Genomic DNA, 27,803 nt, shown 5'->3' with positions numbered 1-27,803 from the left:
GGGCATTGCCATCCACCCACTACCTTAAGGGAAAATCCTGGGAAGGCTGCTAGGTGTGCTCTCCATTGCCTCATGACTCTCTGGGACCTGCTCAGGAAAAAGGCTACACCATGATCCTCATGCTGCCACATGAGGTCCCCAAAGTCTCTTGTGAGGGCTGCTTCTCCACAGATACACTCTTAAGCATGTCCTCAGAATGCTCCTGGTTTGGGTGGGTTCCCCACAGGAATTCCCAAGGAGAAGACCCGGGCCCTGTAACACACCCGGGAGATAGAAATCCTCATCTTCTGTAAGAACCCACCGTGTCAACTCGATGAAGGAGGCATAGCAGGAAGCCCGGGATTTGCAATGTGGAGTTGAGTATCCGGAAGCAATCTCTCAAAGAGAATGTCTGGGGAGACTCGTGTCCTTGGGTGAGCAAGAAACAAGGGATTGCTCAAATTTACTTTTCATCCTAAATACCTCAACCTGTTAGGGCTCTTATCTGAGCATGGGAATGAGTTTGAGAACATAAAGTGTAAAAGGAAGTTAAAAACGCAACTCAGGAAACTTGGCAGCTAAGCCTGACAGCTGAGCCATCTCTATCAACAGATACAAATCTCAGCCAACACTTTTTCAAAGAATTACTGAGATCTGTCTGATGGAGTTATCTATACAATGTCTTCTCCCATTTTAAAGTAGCTAAGCACAAGGGATTCTGACAGGAAGTGAAAAGTCTTGTATGTTTCATGAGCAAATCCAGGGTTTTAACTTCAAACTTTGGTTTTCCGGAACTTGGAGAGCAGCAAATACAAGACAGTTTTAAAGCCCACCTTTACTTTGACGTGTTTTGCCTCTCCTCACAGCCTGTGAGATCTGCCAACCCCAGCCGGTGAAGACGAAAACCTGCTTGCCTTGTAAGGGGAGTCTCCAATTTCTGACTTGAGGTTTTCACCTTAAGGATGGTTCTGTTCCCACAGCTGCAAACTAGGTTTTCATAGGACTTTCCAAATCATGCTCTCGCTGAGGCCACATTCCAGACTCCCTACTTCAGACTCCCTGGGGATGGAGCGCCAGCGTCTGTCCCTCTTTTTTTGTGGTTTTTGGGTTTTTTAAATTTTCAGTAATTTTTACAATTTTACTTCCAGCATCGCTAACATAGTGCTGTATCAGTTTCAGGTGCAGAGTACAGTGATTCAGCAATTCCGCACGTCACCCGGTCCCCATCAGGGCAAGTGTACTCCTTAATCCCTGTCAGTTAGTTCACTGCTCCCCTCACCCACCTCCTCTGCAGTTACCATCAGTTAGTTCTCTATAGCTATGAGTTTGTCTCTCTCTTTTTTGCTTGTTTTGTTGTTGTTGTTGTTAAATTCCACGAGTGAAATCATATGGAACTTGTCTTTCTTCTGACATACTTGTCTTAGCATCATACTCTCTAGCTCTGTGTTTTTGTGAGTGGGAAGATTTCATCTGTTCTATGGCTGAATAATACTCCATTGTATATATGCACACATCTTCTTTATCCATTCCCCTATCCATGGACGCTTGGGCTGCTTCCATGCTTTGGTCATCGTAAACAATGCTGCTATAAACACAGGGGTGCATGTACCCCTCGGACTTGTGTTTTTCTATTTTTGGTCAAATGCCTGTAGTACGACTGCTGGATTGGAGGGCAGTTCTATTTTTAACTTTGGGAGGAAACCCCATACTGTTCTCCAGATTTCGCTGCACCTGCTAAATAAAGGCTAAGATTTACATACCACAGAGTTCCCCCAGTTAAAGGTTCCCATGCAGGGACTCGTAGTAGATTTGCGGAGTTGTGCAGCCTTCACCACGATTCAGTTGTACAACATCTCTGTCCCTCCAGAAGGACCCTGTGTCCCCTCAGGGGACAGCACTCAGGTCCCACTCCTGCCTCCAGGCCGAGGCAACATCTAAGGTAATTTCTATCTCTTGTAGGTTTGCCCTTTCTGGGCACTTCTTGTAAACGGACTCAAGCTTCAAGAGTGGGCTTGTGTGTCCGTGTTCTTTCACTTGGACAGACACTACGGAGGCTCATCCGCGTTGCTGCAAACATCGGGTCATCCGTCCCCACAGACCAGTGGCATCTACTGCCAGGGTAGGCCACAGTCTGATTATCCTTTTACCATCGACAGACTTTTAGACTGTCTCCCCTTGGTTGCCGGGAACGTCTGAGTACAAGCCCGTGCTTGGACATACGTTCCGTTTCCAGTTTCTCCACGTCCTCATTCTTTGTCTCGCATGACTGCGCCGGCCGGAAACTTCAGTCAGTGTTGGAAGGAAACGACGGGACCCAGCCTCCTCGTCCTGGTCTGGATCTCAGAAGGAATGCATTCGTTCTTTCACTCCTCAGGACGGTATGTGACAGGAGACTCATTTTTCTTCTACATACCCTTTACCAGAGGGAGGACGCGTCTTTCTAGCCCTAGTCGGCTGAGCGTTTTTATCACAAATGGATCTTGAATTTTGTCAGATGTCTCTTCTTTGTCTATCGAGATGATCAACTACATGGCTTCTATCTTCATTATACCATGATGGTGTTGACCTCAATCGTATTTTGAATGCTAAAGCAATGTTGCTACCCTGGGATAAGTCTCACTTGGGTAGCTGCACGCTCCCTTGTAAATGCTGGTGGATCTGGTGTGCCCTTTTGGTGAGGAATGACATGTGGATAGTCATGACAGATACCGGTCTATACATTTCTTGTGTTGTCCTGCGCGGCTTCAGTAGCAGGGTGGTATTGTCCTCATAGGCTGAGTTAGGAAGACTTCCGTCCTCCTGTCTGTTCTGGGAGAGTCTATGAAGGATGGCTATGATCTCTTCCTACAGTGGAACAGAATTCACCAAGGAGGCGATTGACAAACAGCTGGTCCAGGGCTTTTGTCTGTAGGAAGGCTTTTTTTCTTTTTCTTTCTTTAAAGATTTTATTTATTTATTTGACAGAGAGACAGAGAGAGAGAGAGATCGAGATTGAGATCTCAAGTAGGCAGAGAGGCAGGCAGAGACAGAGGGGGTTAGCAGGCTCCCCACCGAGCACAGAATCCGATGCGGGGTCCGATCCCAGGACCCTGAGACCACGACCCGAACCGAAGGCAGAGGCTCGACCCACTGAGCTACCCAGGCGGCCTGGGAAGGCTTTTAATTCCCAAATTCCATTTCTTTACTTGCAGTAGGTCCATTCAGATTTTGTCTTTGAGCCTTCTGTTTCACCCCCATTCTCTCCCTGTATTTTCTTGCCTCCCCATGGCTCTGCCTCTGTCTCTGGTCTGGAACCTGGCACGTTGAACATTTCTAGACATCGCTGGATCCTGGCTCCCAGCCAGGATCTTGGGGACCGTATGCCATGTCAGATGGGACCCTCAGATGATGCTCGTACACGCAGGCAAGGGGACCATGGCTTTGAGGTGGAGATGGGGTGGCACCAGTGAGTCCCTCAGGTGCACCCACCGACCCATTCTCCAGGTGCCCCCAGGTCTGTGGTTAGGAGCACCCTCAGCAAGCCCCAGGTCCACAGGGCCCCAGCCCGATCCTCCCCGCTCCTCTCGTCTTGCGGCAAGACAGCGGCACAGGGGATCCAGGACGGCTCGCGCCACACATCTGGGTGTCACAGCTCTCCCTGATTAAAGGCTCAAGTTCCCGAGGGCTGGGACCATCTCGCTATGACTCCCGACTCCCCCGCCCAGCAGGCAGCCTAGCACAGAGTCGGGGAGGCAAGGGAGGTAAGGAAACCTTCACGAGTGGCTCTGCATCTGATGGTGGCTGGCACAGCTGCTGAGGTGAGGCCACCTCGTTCCTGTCTCTGCGAACTCTGCCGGGTGGGGGAAGACCGGCCCTGCCCCCAAGCATCCTGCAGAGGACTCAAAGATGCACCTTGTAAGACTTGGTGCTTGCAACTGGGAAACGTCCAGCCAAGTCACCGGTTCTCCGCACTTCACCCGCAGCCTTTATGGAGGTTACAGGTGGTGAGCGGGTGGAGAGTGCCCACTCTGAATGCAGTTCGCCTTGGTTTGTGTGCACTACCCCTCTTGGTGCCTGCATGACACTGAGCGAGTCACCTCACCTGTCTGTGCTCTGCTTCCCCGCCCACCCACCGAGACTGAGGTCTTGCTCCACCAAGGGTCTTTGGCAGCGGATTACATAAGCTGAGGTACGGAAATATGTAGCATATTGTCTGATAGCGAGGACACCATCAATAAAGGGAAATGCCACTTTACTCCTGCTCACCACACCCCAAATGACCAGTCTGCACTGAGGCCTCAGAGATTCAGGAAAGAAAAGTCCTGCTTGAGGGCACCTGGGTGGCTCAGTCGGGTAAGCGTCTGCCCTTGCCTCAGGTCACGATCTCAGGGCCCTGTGGTAGGTTCCCTGTTCAGCAGGGAGTGGACTTCTCTGTCTCCTCAGCCCCTACTCCCTCCCCACTCATGTTCTTTCTCTCTCAAATAAATAAATCAATAATCATCCAAGAAAAAAAGAAAAAAGAAAAGTCTTGCTTTATTTAGCTTCTCCCTGCAAGTGGGAGACAACCCTGGTGGGGTCAGATGAGCTCCCAAGCTCTGGGACAAGATCCCCAGGTTCAGAACAAAAGAAACATACCTGTGCTCAAGTCACCTGCCTCTGCAGGAGACTCACAGCAACAGCCCAGCTCCGGGCACTACCTAAACACAGAGCCTGAAAGAAAGCAATTTACCATCCATTCAGAGGAACTGCACGGGCACTTCTTGGGTACACAGCACTGGAGTGCGTGTGTGTGTGTGTGTGTGTGTGTGTGTGTGTGTGTGTGTGTGTTGGGGAAGGAAGGTAGATGGATTCCTTCATACCTCCTGAACTGCAAAGGCACATTGTCTAAATCCCAAAATGACTCTTCAGTAACTGAGCGATGCTCTGGTTGTCCTGCAGCAGGCCTGGAACTGGTATTCCCACGCACCAACCCAGTGACACCAGGCAGCGGAGGAGGAGTGGCACCTGAAGATCCTAAGGCCAGGGGAACCGGCACCATCCTGTGGGACCTCCTACCGTGGGCAGCGGACGCTGCCTCCTGCTCTCTGTGGGCAGGAAGGCTCTCTTCCCCTTGCTCCTGGTTGATGTGAAGGCTGGTCCCACCGCAGGGCCGCAAACGGTGACGTGATGCTGTCCCTGGGTGCCCTCCCCAGCCCCTGCTGGGAAGCCACACAGTTCAGAGTTCTCCTCCTGAGAAAGCGTGGTCTGCTGCCCTAGGATTTAGATGTCGTGATCTCAGATCCTACAAAGCAGAAAGCAACAGGGATCGAGAAACCAGAACTCCAGAGCTATTTTCCTTTCATACGTGTATTTATTTGGTGTGCGTGATGAGGGAACCCGTCAGAAATTCCGCCCAGGGGAATACTATCAATGTCACGAAGCAGGGAAATGTGGACCTGCAGTTAGCTCAGCACATTCACAACGGCTTACACAGAGAACACAATGGTGAACCACCACGTTCCAGTTCTACGTCCCTTTCTGCGCCTGGCTTAGCATCAGATTCTTGGAAGTGGAGCCCAGCTGAGCGCCCGGGCATCCCAGCAGACCTAGTGCTGCTTCTGGGAGGCAGTCAGTGACACGGCACAAAAGCACACGGCCGTCACCAGGGCATTCATGCTACAGAGAAAGCCTACATCTTACTGACAACGAGGCAGGGAGGAGAGACAGAGATCCGGGGTGGGAAAGGGACAACATGCATCATGGGAGCTGTGATACAGAAGTTAAGGACCCCTGGTATGCAGCATCCCCTAGAAAGCCCCACGGTGATCCAGAAATTCCAGGCAGGAAAGAGCAGGACCTTCCCAGGATCGGATCCATGCTCACACGGACAGAGTGTCCAGTCCTCACGCTGCTCTTGTTCCTTCTCTGACTTCTCTGAGTGCTTCTTACTCTTTGGTCCCCAAAAGGATTCCACGCTCAGGATCTGGCCACGCCAGCCTCCACCTCTGAATCCGTTGCGATCTCTGTCACGCGAGGATGAGAGCCTCAGTTTTCTTTCAACCACTGCTTTAGGAGCCTCTGGAACATTCTTTTGCTTTCCTGCTGCATCTCCCATTGGAGTTTCTCCTCTCTTTCCTGTTGTTGGAGCACCCCATCGGGCAGAAGGCCGGGCCGGCTGGTCCCCAGGCTGAGGGTCAAGCCACTGAGGCCCTGCACCAGTGTGTCCCAGGAGGAAGGATGCGGGGCCCCTTTCCTCTCTGCAGGCATCCCAGAGACACTGGGCCTGTGGCTCTGGCAGTATCGACATTCACATCTGAATCTGTTCTGATCTCTGTCCCCCAAGGAAGAGATCCTGGCCTTCCTCTCGACCCGGTAAGGTGCCACGTGATCGAGGTGTCGCCGTCTCATGTGCCCCAGAAGGGTTCTCTTCCTCTGAGGGGACGCTGACCTTTCCCACCGCCTCTCTTGGAGGGTTTTCTCATCCCTGTACCGCTGCTGGAGCAGCCCCTCTGGCAGAGGGGCAGGGTGTTTTGTGCCCACACCGGTTTTGAGGTCACCGAGGCCCATCATCAGCAGTTCTGAGAAGGAAGGAGGGGAGGCTGCTGTGACTTCTCGGGAAGTCTCTTCAGAGATCATTGGGGAAGATTCAGGGGTCAACGTGGAGTTACATTTCTGGACTGGATCCATGGAGAGGTGTAGTCGGTGATCACACAGTGCCACCTGGTCCTTGGGTCTAGACAGGAAGGAAGGAAGGAAGAAGATGAAGGTAGCGAGGGATGTGCATGGCCAGAAGAACCCAGACTGCAGCACATGGTGATAAAAGAAGAGAGAAAACCCGTTATAATTCCCCTGACTTAACCTTTGTGTGCCTCTGTCTCCTATCTGTGAAATGGGGACAGTAATGAGCCCTGGTCGCGAGGACTGTTCTGCGCTTTCAGTGTGATAATGCGGTTCCGAGAGCTCAGAATACTGACGGCACAGGATCAGAGTCTCAGAAGTGAGATCCGCTATCGCGTCCACGTGACCTGTCATGGCAAATGATGTCCTGCAGTCAACCATGCTAATTCCCTGCTGACGTTTTATGACCGTTCTCAAGCATCATTTTAACAACAATCCATGGGTGACTGGCATGTGCTCTCCTTCTAGGTGTTCGTGTACCTTCGAAAAGCAGACTTTTACTAAAATCAAAGCGTTTCCACCACAGGGAAGGACACATTCTTTTCCATTTTCACTGGCATTCATCTACCTAAAAAGGACACTCAAGCCTGTGGAAACCATTTCAAAATCCCCTGTAAGAATAAATAAGAATTTACCAAAGCCTAAGAACAGAAATCAATGAAATTTCTGACAAGGCACATTAGAGGGACTCCCATCAAAAGTTGCCTCTTTGAAATAATCAATAAAACTGATACACTTCTCACAGGACTGATGAAGGAAAAGAAGAAAAGCAGAGAGGAGAACAAAGCAAGATACATCCCACTTCCTGCTTTCTAGCCATATGGCAAAGCCAGAGAAATCAGAACAGTGTGGTCCTGGCATAAAAAGTGACACACAGACCAACAGAACAGAACTGAGAGCCCAGAAATGACCCCAGGCGTATATGGTCAACCAACATTTGACACAGGAGTCCAGAATACTCAATGGAGAAAAGACAGTCTCTTCAATAAATGGTGCTGTGAGAATGGGATATTCACATGTCAAAGAAGAAAGCGGGATTCCTGACTTAGACACACAACAATTTACCTGAAGTAGATTAAAGACTTCAACGGAAGACCGGAAACTACAAAACTCCTAGGAGGATACAGAACCAAAAAACTCCTTGACACGGGTCTTGGCCATGAATTCTTGGCTCTGACCCCCAAAGCACAGAAAATAAAATAAAAAAGAAAGCAGCAGGGTTCCATGTAACTAAAAAGCTGCACACCAAAGAAACCACCAACGAGGTGAAAAGACAACTTATGGAACAGGAAAAGGTATTTGCAAACCATGTATCTGTCAAAGGGGTCAGATGCAAAATATACAAAGAACGCATACAACTCCATGGCAAAAAGGCTAGTAATCCGATTTAAAAATGGGTAAAGGATGTGAACGGACATTTTTCTAAAGCAGACGTACGGATGGCCAATAGGGACATGAAGAGCTGCTCCAAACCACTAATCGTCAGGGAAATGCGATTCAAAACCACAATGAGCTGTCACCTCACACCTGTTAGAATGGCTAGCATCAAAAAGACAAGAGATGAAAATGCTGGCTCGGATGTGGAGAATAAAGAAATCATGGGGCGCCTGGATGGTGCAGCTGGTTGAGCATCTGACTCTTGGTTTTGGCTCAGGCTGCGATCTCGGGGTTGTGCAATCAAGCCCCACATCGGGCTCCACGCTCAGCGGGGAGTCTGCTTAAGTATCCCTCCCCCTCTGTGCCCCCACCCCAGTGCACTCTCCTCAAATAAGTAAGTCTTAAAAGAAATCTTTTGCATTGTTGGCAGGACTGTAAACTGGCACAGTCGGTATGGAAAACGGTATAGAGATTCCTCTAAAAATTAAAAACAGAACTACCATATGATGCAGACATTCCATTCCTGAGAATGTACCTGAAAGAAATGAAACTACCATGTCAAAGACATATGGGCATCCCATGTTCACAGCAGCATTATTTACAATAAGCAAGACTTGGGACACAATCTAGGTGTTCTTGACGGATAAACGGATCAAGAAAACACACACACACACACACACACACACACACACACACACACACTTCAGCCATAAAAGAGGAGGAAATCCTGTCATTTGTGACAACAGAGATGGACCTTGAGGGCATTATGCTAAGTGAGTACGTCAGAGAAAGACAAATACGGTATGACCTCACTCATACAGAGGACTGGAAAAACCCTCCCACATTTATAGGAACAGGTATCAGATTTGTGGTTATCACAGGTGGCGATCTAGGGAGGGAGGAAAAATTGGAGGATGGCGGCCAAAACGAACAAACTTCCAGTTGTAAGATAAATAAGTACTGGGGACATAATGTACAACATGATGACTCTAGTTAACACCACCATGTGGTATAGATGAAAGTTGTTAGACAGTAAATCCCAAGAGTTCTCTTCACAAGGAAAACCCTGTTTTCTTTTTCTTCTTCTTCTATCTATAGAAGATGGTGGATGTCAACTAGGCTTACTGAGGTAATCCTTTCATGGTATGTGTAAGTCACAGTATTATGTTGTATCCCCTCTGCGTTGCTGTGTCAATTCTGTCTCAAGGAAACTGGAGAAAAAGAGAGAAAAGAGGGAGAGAAGAAATAGGTTACCAATAGCAGGAATGAAAGAGGACATTTCGCTAGAGACCCAGCAAATATGAAAGAAGTAAGAAGGCAGTATTACATTCAAATCTATGTGTGTAAATGCAACAACTAGCAAACCGATAAACTATTAAACTTATCTAAGGCAAAATAACACGCACGATTCCGTATCGTTCACAGAAATTGAATCGGTTGTTTAAAACCTCTGACGACAATCCCAGACGGTATCGGCAGTGAACTCTACCAAGTATCGACAGGAAAAACAGACACACGCAGAAATTCTACACAATTTCCTCCAGAAAACTAAGCGAAGAGGCATGTGCAAGTGATTTCTGTGGCCACAATTTCACTGATGCCAAGAAAAGAAAAACTACCGACCAATATTTTTTCTGAGCACAAGCACAAAATTCCTCAACGAAATGCCAGCAGTGGTATCCAGCAATCTGTTCAGAGAAAATACACCATGCTCAAGTGGGTTAGCTCGGGAAAGCAAGGGTGGTTCAGTAAGTGAAAACCAACTAAGGCAATCCTCAGATCTGGCATATAACTCATTAATCCATGTCATCTACAGTTTAAGATGAAAGATTAGAAAGAAAAATGACAGACTCCATGCTATGCCTGTCAAAACCCCAGTGGCATTTCTCAGTAATAGAAAAACAATCCCAAACTGCATCTGGAACAACACAAGACCCAGAACGGCCAAGGCCACCTTGAGGAAGAACACAGCTGGGGGTACCAAAGTTCTTCATTTCCAAACACAGTCCCAGGTAACAGTAAGTAAATCAGTACGGTACTGGCGGAAAGACAGACACAGACCAATGGAACAGAACAGAACCCAGAAATAAACCCGAGGCACAGTCAGTCAACGGACCTGGTCGAGGACGCCGGTAACACGCAACAGGGAAAAGGACACTCTGACAAATGGCGCTGGGAAAACTGGAGGCCCACATGCAAAAGGATGACAGTGGATCCTCTGTTACGCCACACATGAAAATCAACCCAAAGGGGACTGAAGATTAAATATAAGACCCCACACTGTAAATTCCTGAAAGAAAACACAGAGGAAAAAGCTGCAGGACACGGGTCTTGGTGATGATCTTGTGGAATCAACACCCACAGCACAGGCAAGAAAAGCAAAAACAGACAAGTGGGACTACACGCAACTTCAAAGCTTCAGCACAGCGAAGGAAACCACCAACAAGGCGAAAAGGCAATCTGCGAAATGGGCACAACATTTCCAAACCGCGTTATCTGACAAGGAGCTGATTTTCCCCACGTATAACGAACTTTTCTAACTCAATAGCAAGAAAACAAGCAAACCAATGTAAAAACGGGCGAAATATCTGAATAGACACTTCCCCAAAGAAGACACACAAGTGGCCAAAAGGCATGTGGAACGTGGCTCCACATCCCCAACCATCAGCGAAAGGCACGTGAACACCACAATGAGACGTCGGGCTGCACACGTGACGACAGGTCTCGTCAAACCAACTAACAAACACAGCAGATCACAAGTGTCACTAGGCAAGCAAGAACACGGGAACCCTTGTGCCCCGTCGGTGGGATGCAAACTGGCACAGCCACAACAGAATAGTGGTATGGAGGTTCCTCAAAAAGTTAAAAGTGAAACCGTCACAGGTTCTTGTTCACAGCAGGGTGCCCCCCTCCAAAGCACCAAGAACTACAAAACCAAAAAACCTACCATGTGATGCAGCAATCCCACCCCTGGGTATACATCCAGAAGTACGGAGATCGGCATCTCCAAGAGATGCCCGCACTCCCCTGTGCACTGCGGCTTTCTCCCCAGGAGCCAGGAGACTGGAAAGCACCCAGCTGTCAGTCAGCAGAGCAGCGGATACAGGAGGGGTGGCACACATACACGATGGGACGGGAGCAGCCGCCCCAGAGAGGAGGAGATCGGACCATGTGCAGGCTACCTGCTAGGGATTACAGAAGCGGGACAGGTGATGCCGCCACTTACTGAGTGCCTTCCGTGAGCCAGGTAATGTCAGCTACGTGGTTCCCATCTATTGTCTCCCGCGGGTCTCCCAACAAACCTCAAGGAGGCAGAGTGACGCCCTTCTACCCGGAGCAATTTGAGGCTGAAGGAGAGAGACTGATGTGGCGGGGTCTGCCCCGGAATCGGGTGAGAGTGTCAACCGAATGCTGGGGTGCAGGGAGGGGAGTTTGGAGATCAAGGCACGCACCGGGACACAAAGCACTGCCGATACCACTTGGCACTCCCAGAGCATCCCGTGCTCTGTTACCTGCCCTGCCCTCCCCTGCCCCTTACCCACCCCCCACGGCACCAGAAGCAGCCCCTAGCTATCTGAGGACCGGACGGGAGTGACCTGAATTCATGTGCACGATGGAACACGATGTATATTTGTGTTCCCCCAAATGGGAGACCCACAGTGGGAAAGCCAGCTTTCTGGTGAGGGGTCATCTGTGCGTGACAAGACAGTGGCACAGAAAGAGAGTCTCTGGGGCTGAAGAGACACGTCTGATGCCGTCTCCATGTTCTTGGCCGTGGCTCATTCAGTGTGAAGCGTGACCTGCAACCTATCCCGTGGCAGCCTCAGAGGTTGTGATGACAGGGAACGTGCCAGGCCCAATTCTGTGAACCACCTCTGCATGACCTCATTACGTACTCAGAAATGCACCCTTCTCTGTCTGGTGTTATTATTACAAAGAATAACAAACCCATTTCACAGGTGAGGAGAGTAAGGCACAGAGGGCCAAGTAAATTTCTCCAGAGGACGTGACTGCAAGTGGCAGAACTGGGTTGGAAGGAAGGGTGTCTAGGGTCAGAGCTTGTGTCCTTACCCATTATATGGTGTGGGTTCCACAAAACAACAGAGCACCAGACCCCATGATGCTCACCATATCAGGAAGTCAGCTTCGTGCTGTGAGTAAGGAGGAGACCCCTCTGCAAACAGGCCTGAGCACAAAGGCAAGTCACAGTCACACTAACGAAATCAGAAGGAAGGGTGGGTGCGGGTGGGCACACCCCGGGGTCCAGTGATGCCATCAAGGACGTAGGTTCTTTCCAGCTCGGATGTGGCCGTTTCTGGAACAGATGTTCCAAGACCAACATCCAGATACAACAAGGTCCAGTGCCAAAAAGAGACTTTCCGGTCCTGTATCTTTTGTATGAACAAGGGAGTTTCCCAGCAAACAGTCTCTTCCTTTCCCACTGGCCAGCACCGGCTCACACCCTCATTCCTCTCATTCGGCCAGGAGGACTGGAGGGTGATGCCACACCTGTCCTGAACGAAACGTTTGGGAAGGTAATGGCAGTGAGGAAGCCCTTCGCCTCTTACCCCGTCTGGGGATTCAGGCAGCGTTTCTATCAGCAAGCCTTCTTCTCCTTCCCCTGAACTTCCCCCGCCATCCCACCCCACCCCCGCGAACTTCCACAACACCCTGCGTTTCCCCTTTCCCGGCCCCTAACCCCACCCAGCCATCAGAGGCAAATTGTTTGGCTCGCTCACTAGCCCAGGCCCTGGCAGAGTCCAGGGACTTTGTCCTGTTCACCCATCAGAGCCTCAACCTCAGGGGGCATTCACGAATACCTACCAAATGGAATAAAGGAGAATGTGAGGCCCTTTCTGAACATCTCATTTGATTTATCAACCCTGCAGAATCCGTGTATCTTCCATGGTCCCAAAGGAGAAAAGGCCTGTGTGGGGAGGGTAAGTGACATCTCAGGAGCTCACCTGCAGCCAAGAGACGGAACTGCAGCCCAGGGGCATCCTGACTCCAGATGTAAGCACCCCTGGTGGCACTGCCTCTCCGGGTGATCTGTAAGCTCCAACGCCTAACCTAGAAAGTAACCCCAGGGGAGTGAGACCAGTCAGGCTTCTCGAGGAGGCGACCTTCCACCAACAGTGTGAACAGGGAGAGGAGTCCGAGAGGCAGGTATCTGGGTCAGGACTTTCCAGACAAGAGGGAACACTGAGGAAGAAGTGTCTGGAGCAGAGGCTGCCGGGCCACAGCACAGATACTGTCGGGGGGCTGGACAGGGAATGAGAGCCTCACAGAAAGCGGGGACAGCAGAGGGTGACAGGCTCCAGATCCTGCTGGGTGAGGAAGCTTCAACTCAGTCGGCTAGACCACAAAGAACACCGAGAGATCACAGATGCTGAGTGACAGCCTGTATCAGGCTGGAAGGTAGGCAGAGGAGGAGAAGACCATTCAGAGAAGAGGCATGTTTGGCAAAGAGCTGGAAGGATAGTGAGGAAGAGCACGTCCCTGAGAGGCTGACAGCACTCCCCCAGACCGACACACCCTTCACCTGGGAGCCCGTGTCCCTGTCCCCAAGGGCATTTGTGCTCTAGCCATAGCATCACACCCTTAATTAGCAGCCTGAATTCACTCAACAGTCCACCTGTTGGACACATCACTGTGAGCACCTGCTGTGTGCACCGGTCCCATGGAAGACACTCCCTGAGCTCACTGGTGTTCCGAGGATCACGATCTAAGTTCCACTGTGAGATCAGAACTGTGGCTGATGGGGCGACAGAGTGTCCCACACAATTAAAAGATCTTTATAGCCTCGCAGTTTTTCTTTTAAGCATCTGCAGTTAGAGGTGGTACAAAAGATGCAACCTTCCTCCTCCTCCCAAAGAGAATCGGAGTACAGAGATGTCCTGTTTCCTCCATTTGTAATCCAGAAACAGCTGGTATGATAGCTACCCTTTATGGTGAAGTCATAAGGTCACCTTGGGTCAGGGTCTCTCATTCGCTGACAAAACGTGCTCTAAGCGCCAGCTGAATACCACGCGTGGGCTTCCTGGACACAGTTTGGGGATGCAGGGACGAGGTAGGCTGAATCTGCCAGCAGATGACCACCACTCGTTCTGTGGGAACACTGATGGTGGAATTTAAGTCGCAGTACCTTAGGAACACAGAGGAGGGCGTCTTCCCCCTCTCTAAGTGTATGTGTGTGTTTGGTCAGGACCCACTTCTCACGGGTGGAGGCTGATGAGGCAAGCACTCGGATTACCCACATTTTCCAGACCTGCCAGCTGCAAAACCCAGAGATCCCCACACGCAGAGCCAGATTTTCGGCCTCAGTCTACCGAGCTCCAACCACCACTGCCCTTTGGCCAGCTCCGCGACGGTGACGCAGCCGCCAAAAGCAGTTCCTCTGGCTCTGCTTGCCTCTCCATTCATAGTCTCTGGGGAACAGAGTGGGACTGGTGGAGACCGAGTTTGGGGAGTGGGGTGGATCACAGAAGTCCCTCTAACGTGGCAAAAGGCCTCTCCACAGGGGAAGGCTGGAAGCTGAAGCCCTGCTCAGCTGCGGGCTCTGAGGCAAGCCTCCCACGCCAAGGGACTCCAGGGCTGTTGCTTCGGGGCCGCTCCTCAGAGGGCAGACAGAGTCTTAGAACCTTTCGGGGTTGCTCTACCCTGCCAGGGACCCGCGTTTCAAGGTGGACACGGTGTTGGGACCACGATGACTATGCAATCGTGGAACAGTATCTGCATTTCAGCAACTGAAACACAATCCAGGTGTGTCGTCACGTGAGCGCCAAGACTGGCTTTCGAGTCAGGCAAAACGGAGGTGGGATTTCCAGATCCACCCTCTCCTGCATCAGCTACTGGCTCCTTTCGGCTTGCTTCCCCGTCTAAGGACGCTGGGCTTTCAGACTTACCCGAGTCCCTGGGTAATCACACTGTATCTACCACGCACACCTTGGCTCCTCAAGACCTAGGCTGCGGGAAGAGGCAATCACACCATTCCTGTGTTAGAGACACGTCAGCAATGGAGGAAAGTAGGCCAGGCCCCTGGGAGTCTAGTCCCACCCTCTGGCCGGGGCTGAGAGTTGGGGCAGTACTGGTTGCACTGGTGGTTCCACCTTTTGTCTTGTCCAAGGCACACACTTCTTTTCATGCTCAGGTGTGCTGTGCTTACAGGGGTTGTAGTGAATGCGGCTAATCCTTGTAGCTGAGTTGAGCCTATGGCAGGGAGAAACCAGTGGTGGGTTCACACTCTCCACTGGATGCTCGAGGGACCGACATAGTTTCCTCTAGGGCTTCCGGGCACCTGGTGGGGGCCCCTAGGGACTCATACAAAGGCACTGTCAGACTCCCTTGGAGAGTTCCCATAGGAGCAGGCAGCTAATCCTTGCTTCCTCCACCGCCACAGGAACAAATTAATCAAACCCCTTGTAAAGGAAAGACCAGTTCATATACTTTCTCTTGTTCCAACAGAAAACTCAGACTGCAACTTCCACTGAAAAACTAGCACATCAAAACAAAGTCCACGGGAGGTGGCTGCAGGCCTGCTTAATGTCCTGGGTCACAGGTGCCCTAATGACATATTCTTCCCATGTTTCGGCTTATCCCTCCTCACCGGAAGGAAGGACCCCTTCACACTGGAAAATGTGGGCCACATTCCAAAGTCCGAGTCACGTGGATCCAAGGCTCCATGTAACATGAGGTGAGATCTTTGCCGAGTGTAATCCTACTCTAAGCAAGGAGGCCTTTTCCAGAAAGGCCAAATTGCCGTCAGACTGCATTTCCAAATAGCTCACTGTGGTCCAGAGTAAAACCTCTGTCCATTTGGGGTTATTTATAATGGAATCTCCATCACTTCTTTTCAGCACAAAGTTCTGTGAACAGTGCCTCTTCATCCAGGTACTCCTCGCGTTAAGTGGAGATTGCCCTCTACTGAACCTGCCAGCTGAACATAGGTAGGAATCAGGCAAGTGAAGTGAATCCTCGATCCACAGGGGATGGCATGCGTGGGGCTGGGGAAATGAGAGGTAGAGAGAAGAGAGAGCGTCTGGGTTCACTGGCCACCTGCTAAACAGAAAGAAGTGGAAGGGGGCTGGAAATGTGGCATGGGGTGGAGCAGGAGGTGGTGTGCTGAAGATGAGGCATTTGAGGGTAGGCAAGGCCTGCTGTGCCGAGTCCAAGAGGCAGATGTGATCTTAAAAACAGCAGGATGCCCCTGCAGAGTTTTGAGCAGGGTAGACAAGACCAGATTAAGATTTAAGAAGGGTCCCTCAGGCAGTGGGATGAAAACACTTGTGGCCAAGGGTCAAGATTGGTGGTGATTATCAAGCACAGAAGAGGGTCATCTGGACTAGGGATCGAACCGTAGTGATGGAAGAAGTGTCAAGATCTTATTTAGAAGGATGGAGAAAGTTGGATTGACAGGCCTTAGTAACTGAGGGGTGGTGAGAGAGGCAGCAAGGAAGGAGGGATTTTTAAAAAAGAAAAAAAAATATTTTATTTGAGAGAGACAGCGTGAGAGAGAGAACGTGAGTGAGGGGAAGGGTAGAAGGAGAAGCAGACACCCCGCTGAGCAAGGAGCCCGATGCAGGACAGGACTCCCAGGACCCGGAGATCATGACCTGAGCCGAAGGCAGTGCTTAACTGACTGAGCCACCCAGCTGCCCGAGGAAGGATGGGTTTAAGGATCGCTGGCCCAAGCAGCTGGGTATGAAGGCTGCTTTTCACTGAGTTTGGCAACACCGGAGGAGATGCAGATGTATGGGGAATGGGGGTGGACGCAGTCAGTTCTGGACATGTTGTGTATTCTCTGCCTCTGCACTCAACCACTTAGTACCTCAAATACTTGGGGGAGCTGACCCAGCTTCTCTGTGCCTGAGTTGTTTCATCTGGAAGGGAAGGATACTAAAAATTAGGAAAAAGAGCTAATTTGTTTCATTCAGTCTAAGAAAATGCTCTTCCTTTGCACAGCACAGAGCTGTTTGACAGTCAGGTAGGTACTCCTTGGGTCAAACGGGATTCTCTCTACCTATCCATATATTGGTTGGTTTTACTTAACTGCCTTGTGTGTTTTCAACACGCAGCACGGATTGTCAGTGCTAAAAGAAAAAAAATACAATTCAAAGCAACGTCCTGAATACACGAGCCATAGGTTAGCCCATCAGCCCGTCTCAGAAACACAAGTCCCTTTCAGGCCCTTCGGTCTTCCTCTGGTAGGCTCTCCCTCAGGGATCGTGGTGAGCCTTTGGGACCTACTTCCTCCAACACTTCTCTTCCCCGTCAGGTCATCCCCAGTGTCCCAGAGATTGGCTAGCACTTTTTGAGTGCAATCTGTCTGTAGGCCTGTCAGTTGTCTCAGGAGGTGTGTAGTTTCAGAGAGGACAGAACCAAATGTGTGGATCTGGAAACCAACACTATGTTCCTGCATGGCCGACAGGTGATGAAGCCATCCATACCAAGATTTGAAATCAGGGCCCCGCCACTTACTCCCTGTGTGACTTTGGGCAGATAACTGAACCTCTCTGTGGTCAGTTTCCTCACTAGTAAGATGAGGACAATGATCTTATTCTGGGATAATGACTCATTCTGCTTCCTTCACTTAGATCAGGAAAAACAGTACTTTTCAAAAACCATGAAGTGCTCGTCAGGTATCGATTACTTCCAGAGTTAAAAAGAGAATCTCTGCTTATCTGGATATCTGCTTGGACAGGCACAAAAGAGGGCAAGCGCATTTTTACCCCACAGACAACGCTGAACTTCACCTGAGCCATGACAAAAGCCACAGGAAAGAAATCTCCACAGGCTTTCGCCGTGCAGAAATGGCTGACCCGGAAGGACCACTCTTGCCCCTTCTATCTTTGAGAAGGCTTGCTGTTCACTCTTTGTCATACCCACCATCAGTCTCTTGGGCGACTCGGGTTTAGATGTGAGAAGGCCAAACACGGACCTTCCTCTTCTGGCTGAAGGGCCAGACAGTCTCCCCCAGCTTCCTGCTGTCTCAGGAACAGCCACTGAGACTTAGAAAGGTCAATCCTCCCGAAACTAGCTAGATACGGAGAGAAACATTTCCTGGTCCACAGACGGAGACTAGTCCTGAATGCAGAAACACCCCTACCTTAAATCTCTCCACTGTAACGTGTCTACTTATCCCTATGAAGAAAAGACAAAACCACCCTGCCGACACACACTGATCTTCAGATGGGGTGCTCTCCAGATTGCCAGAGCTTGAATAGACAAGCTCTCTCCTAGTTTTGCTTTTGCCTTTGCCCGCGTGCATGCCCAGCCTACGCAAAACCCCTAGTAAGAAAACAAAAAGTTTGTAACACAGATCTCGCGCGTGACCCCTGCAAGGGACCTAAACAGGCTGTCATAGAGAAGCCCCTCCCTGGTCAGCCCACCCAGCTGAGAACGACGTGCGTCGTCTGCGACGTGACCTGCAGCCCCCGGAAACGCTCCCGGGGATCTCAGGAAGTACTCGTCCTGTGCAGTCACTCTGATGCGCCGCCATGGGGGCGGGCTCAACCCTCCCACCACCCCGGCGCTCTCATCAGGGTTTCCAGGCACCCAAGCCGCGGTCCACGGAGATGCGCCCACTGTGCCCCCAGACCTCCTGGCTCCCTCCCCGCCCGGCCCCGCCCAGCCCGAGAAAGGATAAAAAGCACCCGGCCTCGGGCCCCTGGGCCCATTCCTATGACGTCACGCAGCCCCTCCTCTCCTGGGGTGTGCGCGCGCGCACGCGGCGCGTGGCTGGCCGGCCTAAGAAGCCGGGAGGACTTTTCCTCTCGGTGGTCTTAGTCTTAGCCCTTCCATTTTTGGAAGGTGTGCTTCACGGCCTGGGCTGAGGAACCGAGGGGGTGTGCTAGCCGCGGGGTGGTGGGAACCTGATCCTGGGAAGGAACGAGCAAAAGCGAGGGCCTGAGAGCGAGAGAGGGAGAATCTCCCTCAACAGGCCGTGCGCACATTAGTGTCTCAGGACTAGCGTTTTCCGAGCCATGCGCGACCGGTTGCTGTCTGAAAGAATAGCTGTTTTTCTCTTTTCTCTAATTAGGTTGCCATTTTTAGCGGAGATGAGACTGAGACTTCTAATGGGCATTGCTAGAGCCTGGGACATCACTGGGCTCCAGTCTGTGTTCCAAGGGTCAGAGTCTGTTTCCTTGGTAGTGCCTCCTGTATTTCCCGAGAAAGTCTGTCTAGGAGGAGGGGCGTGGGGGGACGGGGGAGACACACACACACACACACACACACGCAGAGGTGTCATGATGTGACACAGGAAAAGACGTGCTTTTAATAGGCCCTGTGATTCCTACACTGGTTACAATTACTTAGACCGCAGTAATCAGATTATAAGCTGCAGCCTATGAGATCTGGAGAAAGAAGGCATCTTTGGTTGTCCTGTCAGCTGGAATACAGCCAATCCTGACAGACATCTAATGTGATCAGAAATTTGGTTTTATAATTAATCACAGGAGTCCATTTACATTTCCAATACAATTTCCTTATATTTACTACTGGGTGTACTGGGTGGTGTGTGTGTGTGTGTGTGTGTGTTTTAGGGTTGTTTTGCTTGTTTGGTCAAAAACGTAAAATTGAATGCCTTTCTTGCCTGAGCCTCTCAAGGTACCAGCAAGAGAAAGGATTAAAAAAATATATCCCGTATTTTAAGGAAATTTCCCACAACTCCCTATCAAAAGGGCAGCAGGGTCCCTACCTGGAACCTCTTGGGATTCAGTAAAATGTCTTGTGAAGAGTATCTTTAGGGAAGCACTGGTTCTGGTGTTTTTAGTTGGATACTGACTACCATTTCAAACTGTACTTGAGATTTGCATGAAATAGGTAAGTTACAGCTCTGGATTGGGAGAACCCGACCCTAGGGAAGGGTCTGAGGGAAGCACACCACAGGGAGTCAATGGTCGAGAAGCCAGGTTACTGGGAGCTGAATGGATGAGTCCCGGCGGTTCATTCAGATCGAGCTCCATCTTTCTGGACAGCTGTCAGACTGAAACACTGGGCAGAGGTCACAAACACCTCATGTCTGAACTTGGTACGTGACAAAGTCTCTGTTAGAACAGCCACGTGGTCAGAAGTTTCAATGCCTACAACACAGCACCACAGACATAGGAGACCTCACCCTGGGACCGGAATATCCCCCCCTCCCCCCCCCAGCTCGGAAGCATCACAACCTGGACACAGACTCCCAAATACCTCATGGACCTCACACTACAGCTAGCAAAACCCAAACGATCCCAATAACACATCGAGGGAAGCCAGCCACACAGACTCACTGGCCTAGATAAGAAAGCCAGGTTGTTGGGAGCTGGAGAGAATGAGCTCCAGACCCAGGAAAGGGCAGCGAGGAGACTGCAATGCAGTGGACACACAAGATTAAACAAGGCACAGAACTCAAATTCCTGGAAACTCAAGAAATGAGGAGAGAGACAAGAAACAGCTCAAAGACAAATCAATTCTAAAATACAGACCCACATACATTTTAGGAACCTAACAACCTGCGACATAGAACGTTAAATAGCTCACAGACCACACACCCTGCATGTCACACAACCACAGAGCTCACAACCCTGCATGCAGACGCACAAACAGCACAGAGCACCTGTACTGTGAACACAGAGCTTACTCGGACACCCCCTGTCCTGTGACAAATAACCTTTTTGCTCTCACAACCTAGAGTACTGGACCCCCAGGCGCTCAAATATGCCAACCTCGACACACACTGTCAGGAGAGCTCAAACCCTAATTCCTAAAGTACTGCATGGCAACAGCCCCAAACACCTTCCATGCTGCACCCTGCACCCCAAACAGGTCAAATACCTCACACGCTGGGAGGAAGCCCTAAATAGCCCAGAGAACTCTCACTTGGGACACACAGCACTCCACAGCTCAGTGATCTCACATGCCGGCACACCCTCACACAGCTCAAGACATCTCAAATCCTGGACAGATCCCAAACCAGCTCAGAGAAATGACATCCTGCTCCTCAATACAAAAATTCACCCCATACAAGACAGATGTCAACGAGAGCCACAATGAGGTCTCACCCAGCCCCACCAGTGAGACACGGAGACCAAAAGGCAGAATTACAGAGAGCCTTTCAGGAACACAGCTGTCTCCAGGGTATTAGCCCCTATCCTAGTGGGCCCGTCCAGGCACCCGAGGAACCTCCTTTTCCAGAGGATGGGTGACTCACAGGTTTTGCCATTGTTGGCTGTTTCTGGACAAAGACAAAGCTGCACTAGGCCCAGGCCACGCCCAGGAGGGCAGCAGCCCCCCCGCCCCCCCAGGCTTGACACACAGTGGAGCCCTCCGCCCATCAAAATAGGGATATCGTCTAGGTTGGCAGTGTTCATACCATACTCAGGAGACTCACACTGTCCTTAAGGTCCCAGAGCCCACCTGCTGAGGAGCGAAAGCTGTGGAAGGTGGAGCAGGAGAGTCCCATGCTGCTCAGGGTAGGTCCGGTCCCCGCCACCCTGCCTTCAGGAAGGTCTGGCCGGCGGCTCATTCACCCTGAACACAGTGCTCCCTTCAGCCTTCTCAGCTCCTAACCCTTGCAGGCATTGCAGCCACCTGGTTTTCCCAGTGTCCACCGGAGCCCCGAACAGAAGGGACACCTTCAGCCAGCAGATCCTTTGCAAGCCAGTGAACATGAGTGGGGGAAGGAGATGGTGAAGGGGTTCACACTGCCCTGCCAGGTACACGTGCCACAGACCACGCACCTGACCACTGAGGGGTGCCCCTGCTCCACCCACCCCTCCACCTTATCATCTCCCCAAAGAGGAAAGCTGTCCCCTCCTCTCAATCCCTAATTCTGCTTTAAAGGGAAAGGTGGCATGAGGGTGTGCAAACTGTGAGGCGCATGCATTTCCCCCTCTTCTCGCCCCATGAGGCCAACAACAGAGCAGGGCTATTTGCTCATGGGCATGTATCTACTGTGAGGCTGTGGGATTTGGGGACAGAGCCTAATGTGGGCCCAACTGGTGCACCCTGTCCTCCTCAGGGGACACACACACTGGCCCAGCTCTGAGGCCACTTCCCCCGGGAACCGGGGAACACAGGAACCCAGTCTTACATATGCAGCCTTTCAGACTCAGGTGTGAATACAGTCAGGACTGGTGAGAAGTTCACTGACTTGAGAACCCGCCTATGTCTTCCTTACCTACTCTCACCCAGACATCTCCTGCTTAAAATCCCATCATTTAAGTGTTCACTTCTTTGGGCTGAGTGGGTCACTGTCGGATTCCCTGGAGAAACCTGGTCTGGAGAATGTCATGAATATGTCTCTGAAAGATCTCTGCCCATCCAGGACCTGCATGTAGTCTGCTGGGCACATAACGGGACACCGGAGAAAGATTTCATGACTGCTTATTGGGCACTGGTATCCATATTGTGGGATCCAGTATCCACTGTTTAAAAACCTAACTGGAAGACAGACTAGAGGACAGAATAAAAGCCAGTGATCTCACCGACCTGGCCAGCATCTTCAGCCTTTTTTGGTGAATGAGCAGCCTGAGGTTCCACAGCAGGTTTTCAAACGCTCCACTTCCACCTCCACTCTTTGAAGCCCCACCTATGCACCGTTAACCTCTCTAGGACACCCCGACCTGCAGCCATTGGGAGTTCTCTCCCCTGGAAGATCCTGGTAGACAATTCCATCTAGACCAATCAGATCCACTGGTGTCCTTCATCTCTGCCCTGCTCACCCATCAGGGAAGCGTTCACGTGCCCCACTGTCACCTTCTCTGGTCCCCACACGATTAGAATCTGTAGAGCTGACAGGTTGGGGTCAGAAGGGGGGTGATGGCAACCTTGGGGGAGGCACAGGTCCTTGCATAGTAGTGAGCTCCCCTGCACCCTGCACACAATGGTTTGTTTGGGAACACAAGGCTCCCTCACTCCCACTTGTCCCTCCCAAAGCGGACTGCTTCTTCTGGCTCTCTCAGTGGTACATCCCAGTACAGGCAGGTACTGCCCACTACTCCTCTACCAACCTCTCACCCTCCCCTGTCCCCACACACTCTGGTAATTTGCCCAGAGAAGGTCACATCACCCCCAGCTCCCCTCCTACCTGGGAATACACCTAAATGGGTAGTGGATTGTTGTCTCTCGGTCTTGCTATTCATTCATTCATTCATTCATTCATTTATAAATTTGACAGACACAGAGAGAGCACAAGTAGGCAGAGTGGCAGGCAGAAGGAGGCTCTCTGCTGAGCAGGGAGCCTGATGCAGGGCTTGATTCCAGGACCCTGGGATCATGACCTGAGCCAAAGACAGGCTCTTAACCAACTGAGCCATCCATGTGCCCCAATCAGTCTCACTACTCTTAAAATCCCCAAGGCGGGGGCGGGGCGGGGGGGGGGAGTGGCGGCTGGGTGGCTCAGTGGGTTAAAGCCTCTGCCTTCGGCTCAGGTCATGATCTCAGGGTCCTGGGATCAAGCCTCACATAGGGCCCTCTGCTCGGCAGGGAGCCTGCTTCCCCCTCTCTCTCTGCCTGCCTCTCTGCTTACTTGTGATCTCAGTCTGTCAAATAAATAAATAAATAAATAAATAAATAAATAATCTAAAAAAAAAAAAAAAATCCCCACAGGCATCATTCGAGCTGCAGACTCCATGATCTTGTAGGCAGCCTGGGAGAAAGCGCTCAGCCTCCTGTCAACAGCCCCTGCTCCATGAATGGGGTGCTGAGGTGGCCAGCAAAGGGGCATCTGTTACCCCAGCCACCCCGAGGGAAGCATGAATTGGTAAAAGAACTTCGCAGGGCTCTGTGGCAGCATCTATCAAAATCTGATTCCACCCTGTCCCCACCCTCAGTACAATTTCAGTTCATGAAACGAAGCGCACGTGTGCGTCTTCTGGGATGTCTCCCCAGCATTTAGAACAGTATCAGGTCCACAAGTAAGTACTTCAGAGACATTTCTGTACTGAAGGAACCTCTGATCCAGCAATCTCCACTGCTACCAACTGGTCTTAAATATTCACACAGGCACAGAGCTGTGTGTATAATGACAAGAAGAAATTTCTGGGGGAAAGAAACTCTCAACGGCCCTTAGTAGTCAACACCCTTGGGAAGGGGAAATGAGAGATGACGTGTTCGTATCATACCGTGGAGCACCCACTGGCCTTGAAACGGAATGAGAGGAGCAAATCTGTACTGGCCAGAGAGCTTTATTTTGCTTTTATTTTACTTTTATATATATTTTTAAATGGGGAGTAGCATGTAAGAAGTACTCCCACGTCAACCAGGGTCTGTACGTGTATATGTGTGCGCACGTGCAGTCTGTAAATACGGGTAACAGGGACGAGAAGGACACACCTCATCCGGCTACAAGATTTGAACAGCTTACTATGTCTTTTGGGTGTAGCCAACTGCATTTCTAAAAATGGCCAAAAACCTATTCAAAGGTACGTACTGCTTTCATTTAATTCTTTTTCATTTTATTGAACTGCAAGTCGTGTACCGTCAAATTCACCCTTTTTAGTTGTACAGGCACAAGGTTGTGTAAACTGTCACCAGTATCTAATTCCAAAACAAACCCTTTACCATTAGCAGTCCCTCCCCAATCCCCTCTCCCAGGAACTCTGGATATTCGCTACTGGGCTTCAGGTCTCCACAGATTTGTCCATTCTGGGTATTTCCACTAATTAGGATCACACATCAAACAGCCTTTGAGCATGGCTTCTTTCGCTCAGCTTAATGTGTTCAGGATTCATCCATGTTGTGGCAAGTATCACGGCTCCATTCTTTTTTGCCTGAACGTTATTCTACGATATGGTATCACCACACGTGATAGACTCATGACATGGCTGGCATTTGGGTTGTTTGCACTCTTCGACGGTTGTGATTAAGGTTGCCAGGAACATTCGTATACAAGTTTTTGCGAGAGCTTATGTCCTCACTTGTCTTCAATATACACCTAGGAGTGGGATAACTGGGTCAGACAGCAATTCTGCTTAACTTTTTGAGGAGCTGCCAAACTATTTTCCACAGCAGATGTTCCATTTTGCATTCCCACCAGCAATGTATGAGGATTTCAGTTTCTGCACATCCTCCCCAACACTTCTTATTTTCATTTTTGAAACTCTATCCATACTAGTGGGTGGTAAGTTGTAATTCATTGTGCTTTCAGGTTTTGTTTCCCTAACGACTAATATTTTTGAACACCTTTCCACGCCCTTTTTGGATATTTGTATATCTTTTTTACAGAAATGTCTATTCAAATGCTTAGCCCATTTTTAATTGGGTTGTCCTTTTACTGTTAATTTGTAAGAATTCTTTCTACATTCGGAACACTGGACCCTTATCGATACACAAATATTTCCTCCCATTCTTTGTATTTGTTTTTCCACATTCTTGTGGTGTCCTTTAAAGCAAAAATTTTTTTCCTAATTTTGATGAAGTTCATTTATATCCATTTGGCATTTACTATCTGTGCTCTGGCGTCATAGCTAAGAATCCGTCACCCAACCCAACGTCACAAAGATATACTCCTATGCTCTCTTACGGAAGCCTGATCGTTTTAGCTCTCACATTTTTTGATCCCTTTTGACTTAATTTTTGCCTGTGGTGTGACGTTTAGATTCAAATTCATTTCTTTAAATGTGAGCACCTAGTTGTCCCAGCACCATTTGCGAACAAGGCTGTTCTTTTCCCACCTAACTGTCTTGGCACTGCTGCCAACAAGTAACTCACCATAGTAGTATGGGTTATTTCCGGACCCTCAATTCTATTCCGTTGATCTCTATGTCCATCCTCACATCAGTACGACACCATGTTGATTACTGGAGCTTTGAAATAATGTTTGAAATCGGAATGCGTGAGTCCTCCAACTTTGGTTGTCTCCTGTGAGATGGTTTAAGCTATTCTAGGTCCCCGCAACTTCCACATGAATTTCAGGATCAGCCTCTCAATTTCTAAAACACTGCAGTTAGACTATCAATAGGGATTACGCTGAATGCTTCTTGGATCAATCTGCAGAATGTCGCGAACTTAACAACATCAAGTGCCCAATCCATGAACACAGGAGGTCTTTCCATTTATTTCAGTATGCTTTCCTCTCTTTCAACTGCGTTTTGTGATTTTCAGTGTGTACCTCTCACACCTGTTTGGTTAAATTAGCTCCTAAATATGTCATTCTTTTGCCTCGATTGTAAATGAAATTGTTTTCTTACTTATTTGGATTATTCACTGCTCATGTATAGAAATAGAACTGATTTTTGTGTATCAATCTAGTTTACGGTAGGGTTAAACCAACTATTGCAACAACAGAACTGAAGTCCAACTTGACTAGCGGAAAGACTGACTCAGACACCAACACTGACACCCTCTGATGGGAAAAGCAAAGAAGAGAGTCACGTTACACACACGGGAACAAACAGGATGGCGGCTACTTACTCATCAGAATCGCTGTGACCCAGAATTTTCAGATTCATGCAAATGCTTTTGAGAAATGAAGGTGAAACAGAAATTTCAAAGCAAACAAAAAAGCTGAGGAGAGGCACAGCCAACAGATCTGCCCTATAAAACATGTGAAAGGAAGTTCTCCGGGAAGAAGGTAAATGATAACCAAAGAAAATCAGGATCTATACAGACAACTGAACAGGGCTGGGCATGGTAAAGTCATGGGTGAATACGAATTTTTTTCCTAGTAATTCATCTCTTTAGAAGAGAATATCGAAAGTAACAATAGGAACAATGTATTGCGGGGTGTAAGACACTGAAGGCAACCACAGCACCAAGGATGGGAGAAAGAAGGAGAGGTATACAGTCGTATGATTCTTACAGTGTACATGAAGTGGCAGAATATCATTTGAAGGCATGGTGCGAGAAGCACCAATATACACTGTAAACCCTAGAGCGACCATCTGAAAAGACTGGTTAAAGGTGTTTAACTAGTAAGCCAACAGTGGAGCCAGTGGAGATAAAATGGAATAACAGCAAATGCTCAACTGATCCAAAATTATGGCGGGAATAGGAAAATCTAAATAAAAAACACATATGATAGAAATATACAGCCAGCCAGATGGCAGATGTACACGTAAACTGTTAACACACTCAATGTACACTGCCTGCATGTCAATTAAAAGTCCTAATTTGTCCCTTCAGGTAAAAATAGCAAGACCCAACTACATACTATCAAAAGAATCGCACTTAAGCATAAATACATACATAAGTTAAAAGTAAGTGAATGGAAAATGTTACTGCTATGGTCGGAAGGTGTCTCCTCCAATACTCTTACGTTAAAGCCTGACCCCCAAAGATGATAGTGTTAGGAGGCTGGCCTTCGGGAGGGGTAGGTCCTAGGGCAGAGCCCACATGAAGGGGATCAGGGCCTTAAATAAAAGAAGCTCTGGAGAGATCCACTCACATTGTCACATTGTCTTTCCACTATGTCTATGTGAGGGCACGACCACAAATCTGTGACCAGGAAGAGGGCCTTCACTAGACCCCAACCAGGTGGGCCCCTGATCCCGGATGTCCAACCTCCGTAACAGTGAGAAATAAGTTTGTGTATAAGACACCCAGTCTGTGGTATTTTGTGCCTGCACCCCAAACACACAGAGACACATAAACCCAGCAAACGTGAATCAAATGAGTAGCTAGAGGGGCTAAATTACTATCACACCAGGTAAACTTCAGAATGAGGATCATCACAAGGGAAGAGACAGAGTGACGTAATAAAATAGAGGTCTCGTCATCGAGAAGATGAAAAAATCATGAACGTGCATGCGTTTTTAAAGCACAAGAGGTAAAAACTGATAAAACCAAGAACAAAGACAAATTGGTTATAATGAGAGCCTTCAGCATTC

General features: G+C 49.6%; 1 protein-coding gene across 5 annotated transcripts in view; it reads right to left on the bottom strand.

The window, feature by feature from the left end:
* Positions 1–4,531: 4,531 nt before the first annotated feature.
* The window catches only part of FAM156A (family with sequence similarity 156 member A), a 42,151-nt gene continuing 18,879 nt past the window's right edge, over positions 4,532–27,803 (bottom strand). For 2 of the 5 annotated variants that reach the window (XM_059384645.1, XM_059384647.1), the window contains one exon: positions 4,532–6,670. In XM_059384645.1, coding sequence (XP_059240628.1) covers positions 5,983–6,670 — 688 coding nt within the window. In that variant the 3' untranslated portion in view covers positions 4,532–5,982. Of the gene's footprint in view, positions 6,739–12,956; positions 13,055–27,803 lie in introns of those variants that run through there. The other 3 variants (XM_059384649.1, XM_059384648.1, XM_059384646.1) reach the window with 3 other exon arrangements.

Source organism: Mustela nigripes, chromosome X (genome assembly GCF_022355385.1).
Source record: "Mustela nigripes isolate SB6536 chromosome X, MUSNIG.SB6536, whole genome shotgun sequence".
NCBI classification, from domain to species: Eukaryota; Metazoa; Chordata; class Mammalia; order Carnivora; family Mustelidae; genus Mustela; species Mustela nigripes.
The sequence above is the reverse complement of the archived record's forward strand: the minus strand, read 5'-3'. Positions and strand labels throughout refer to the sequence as shown.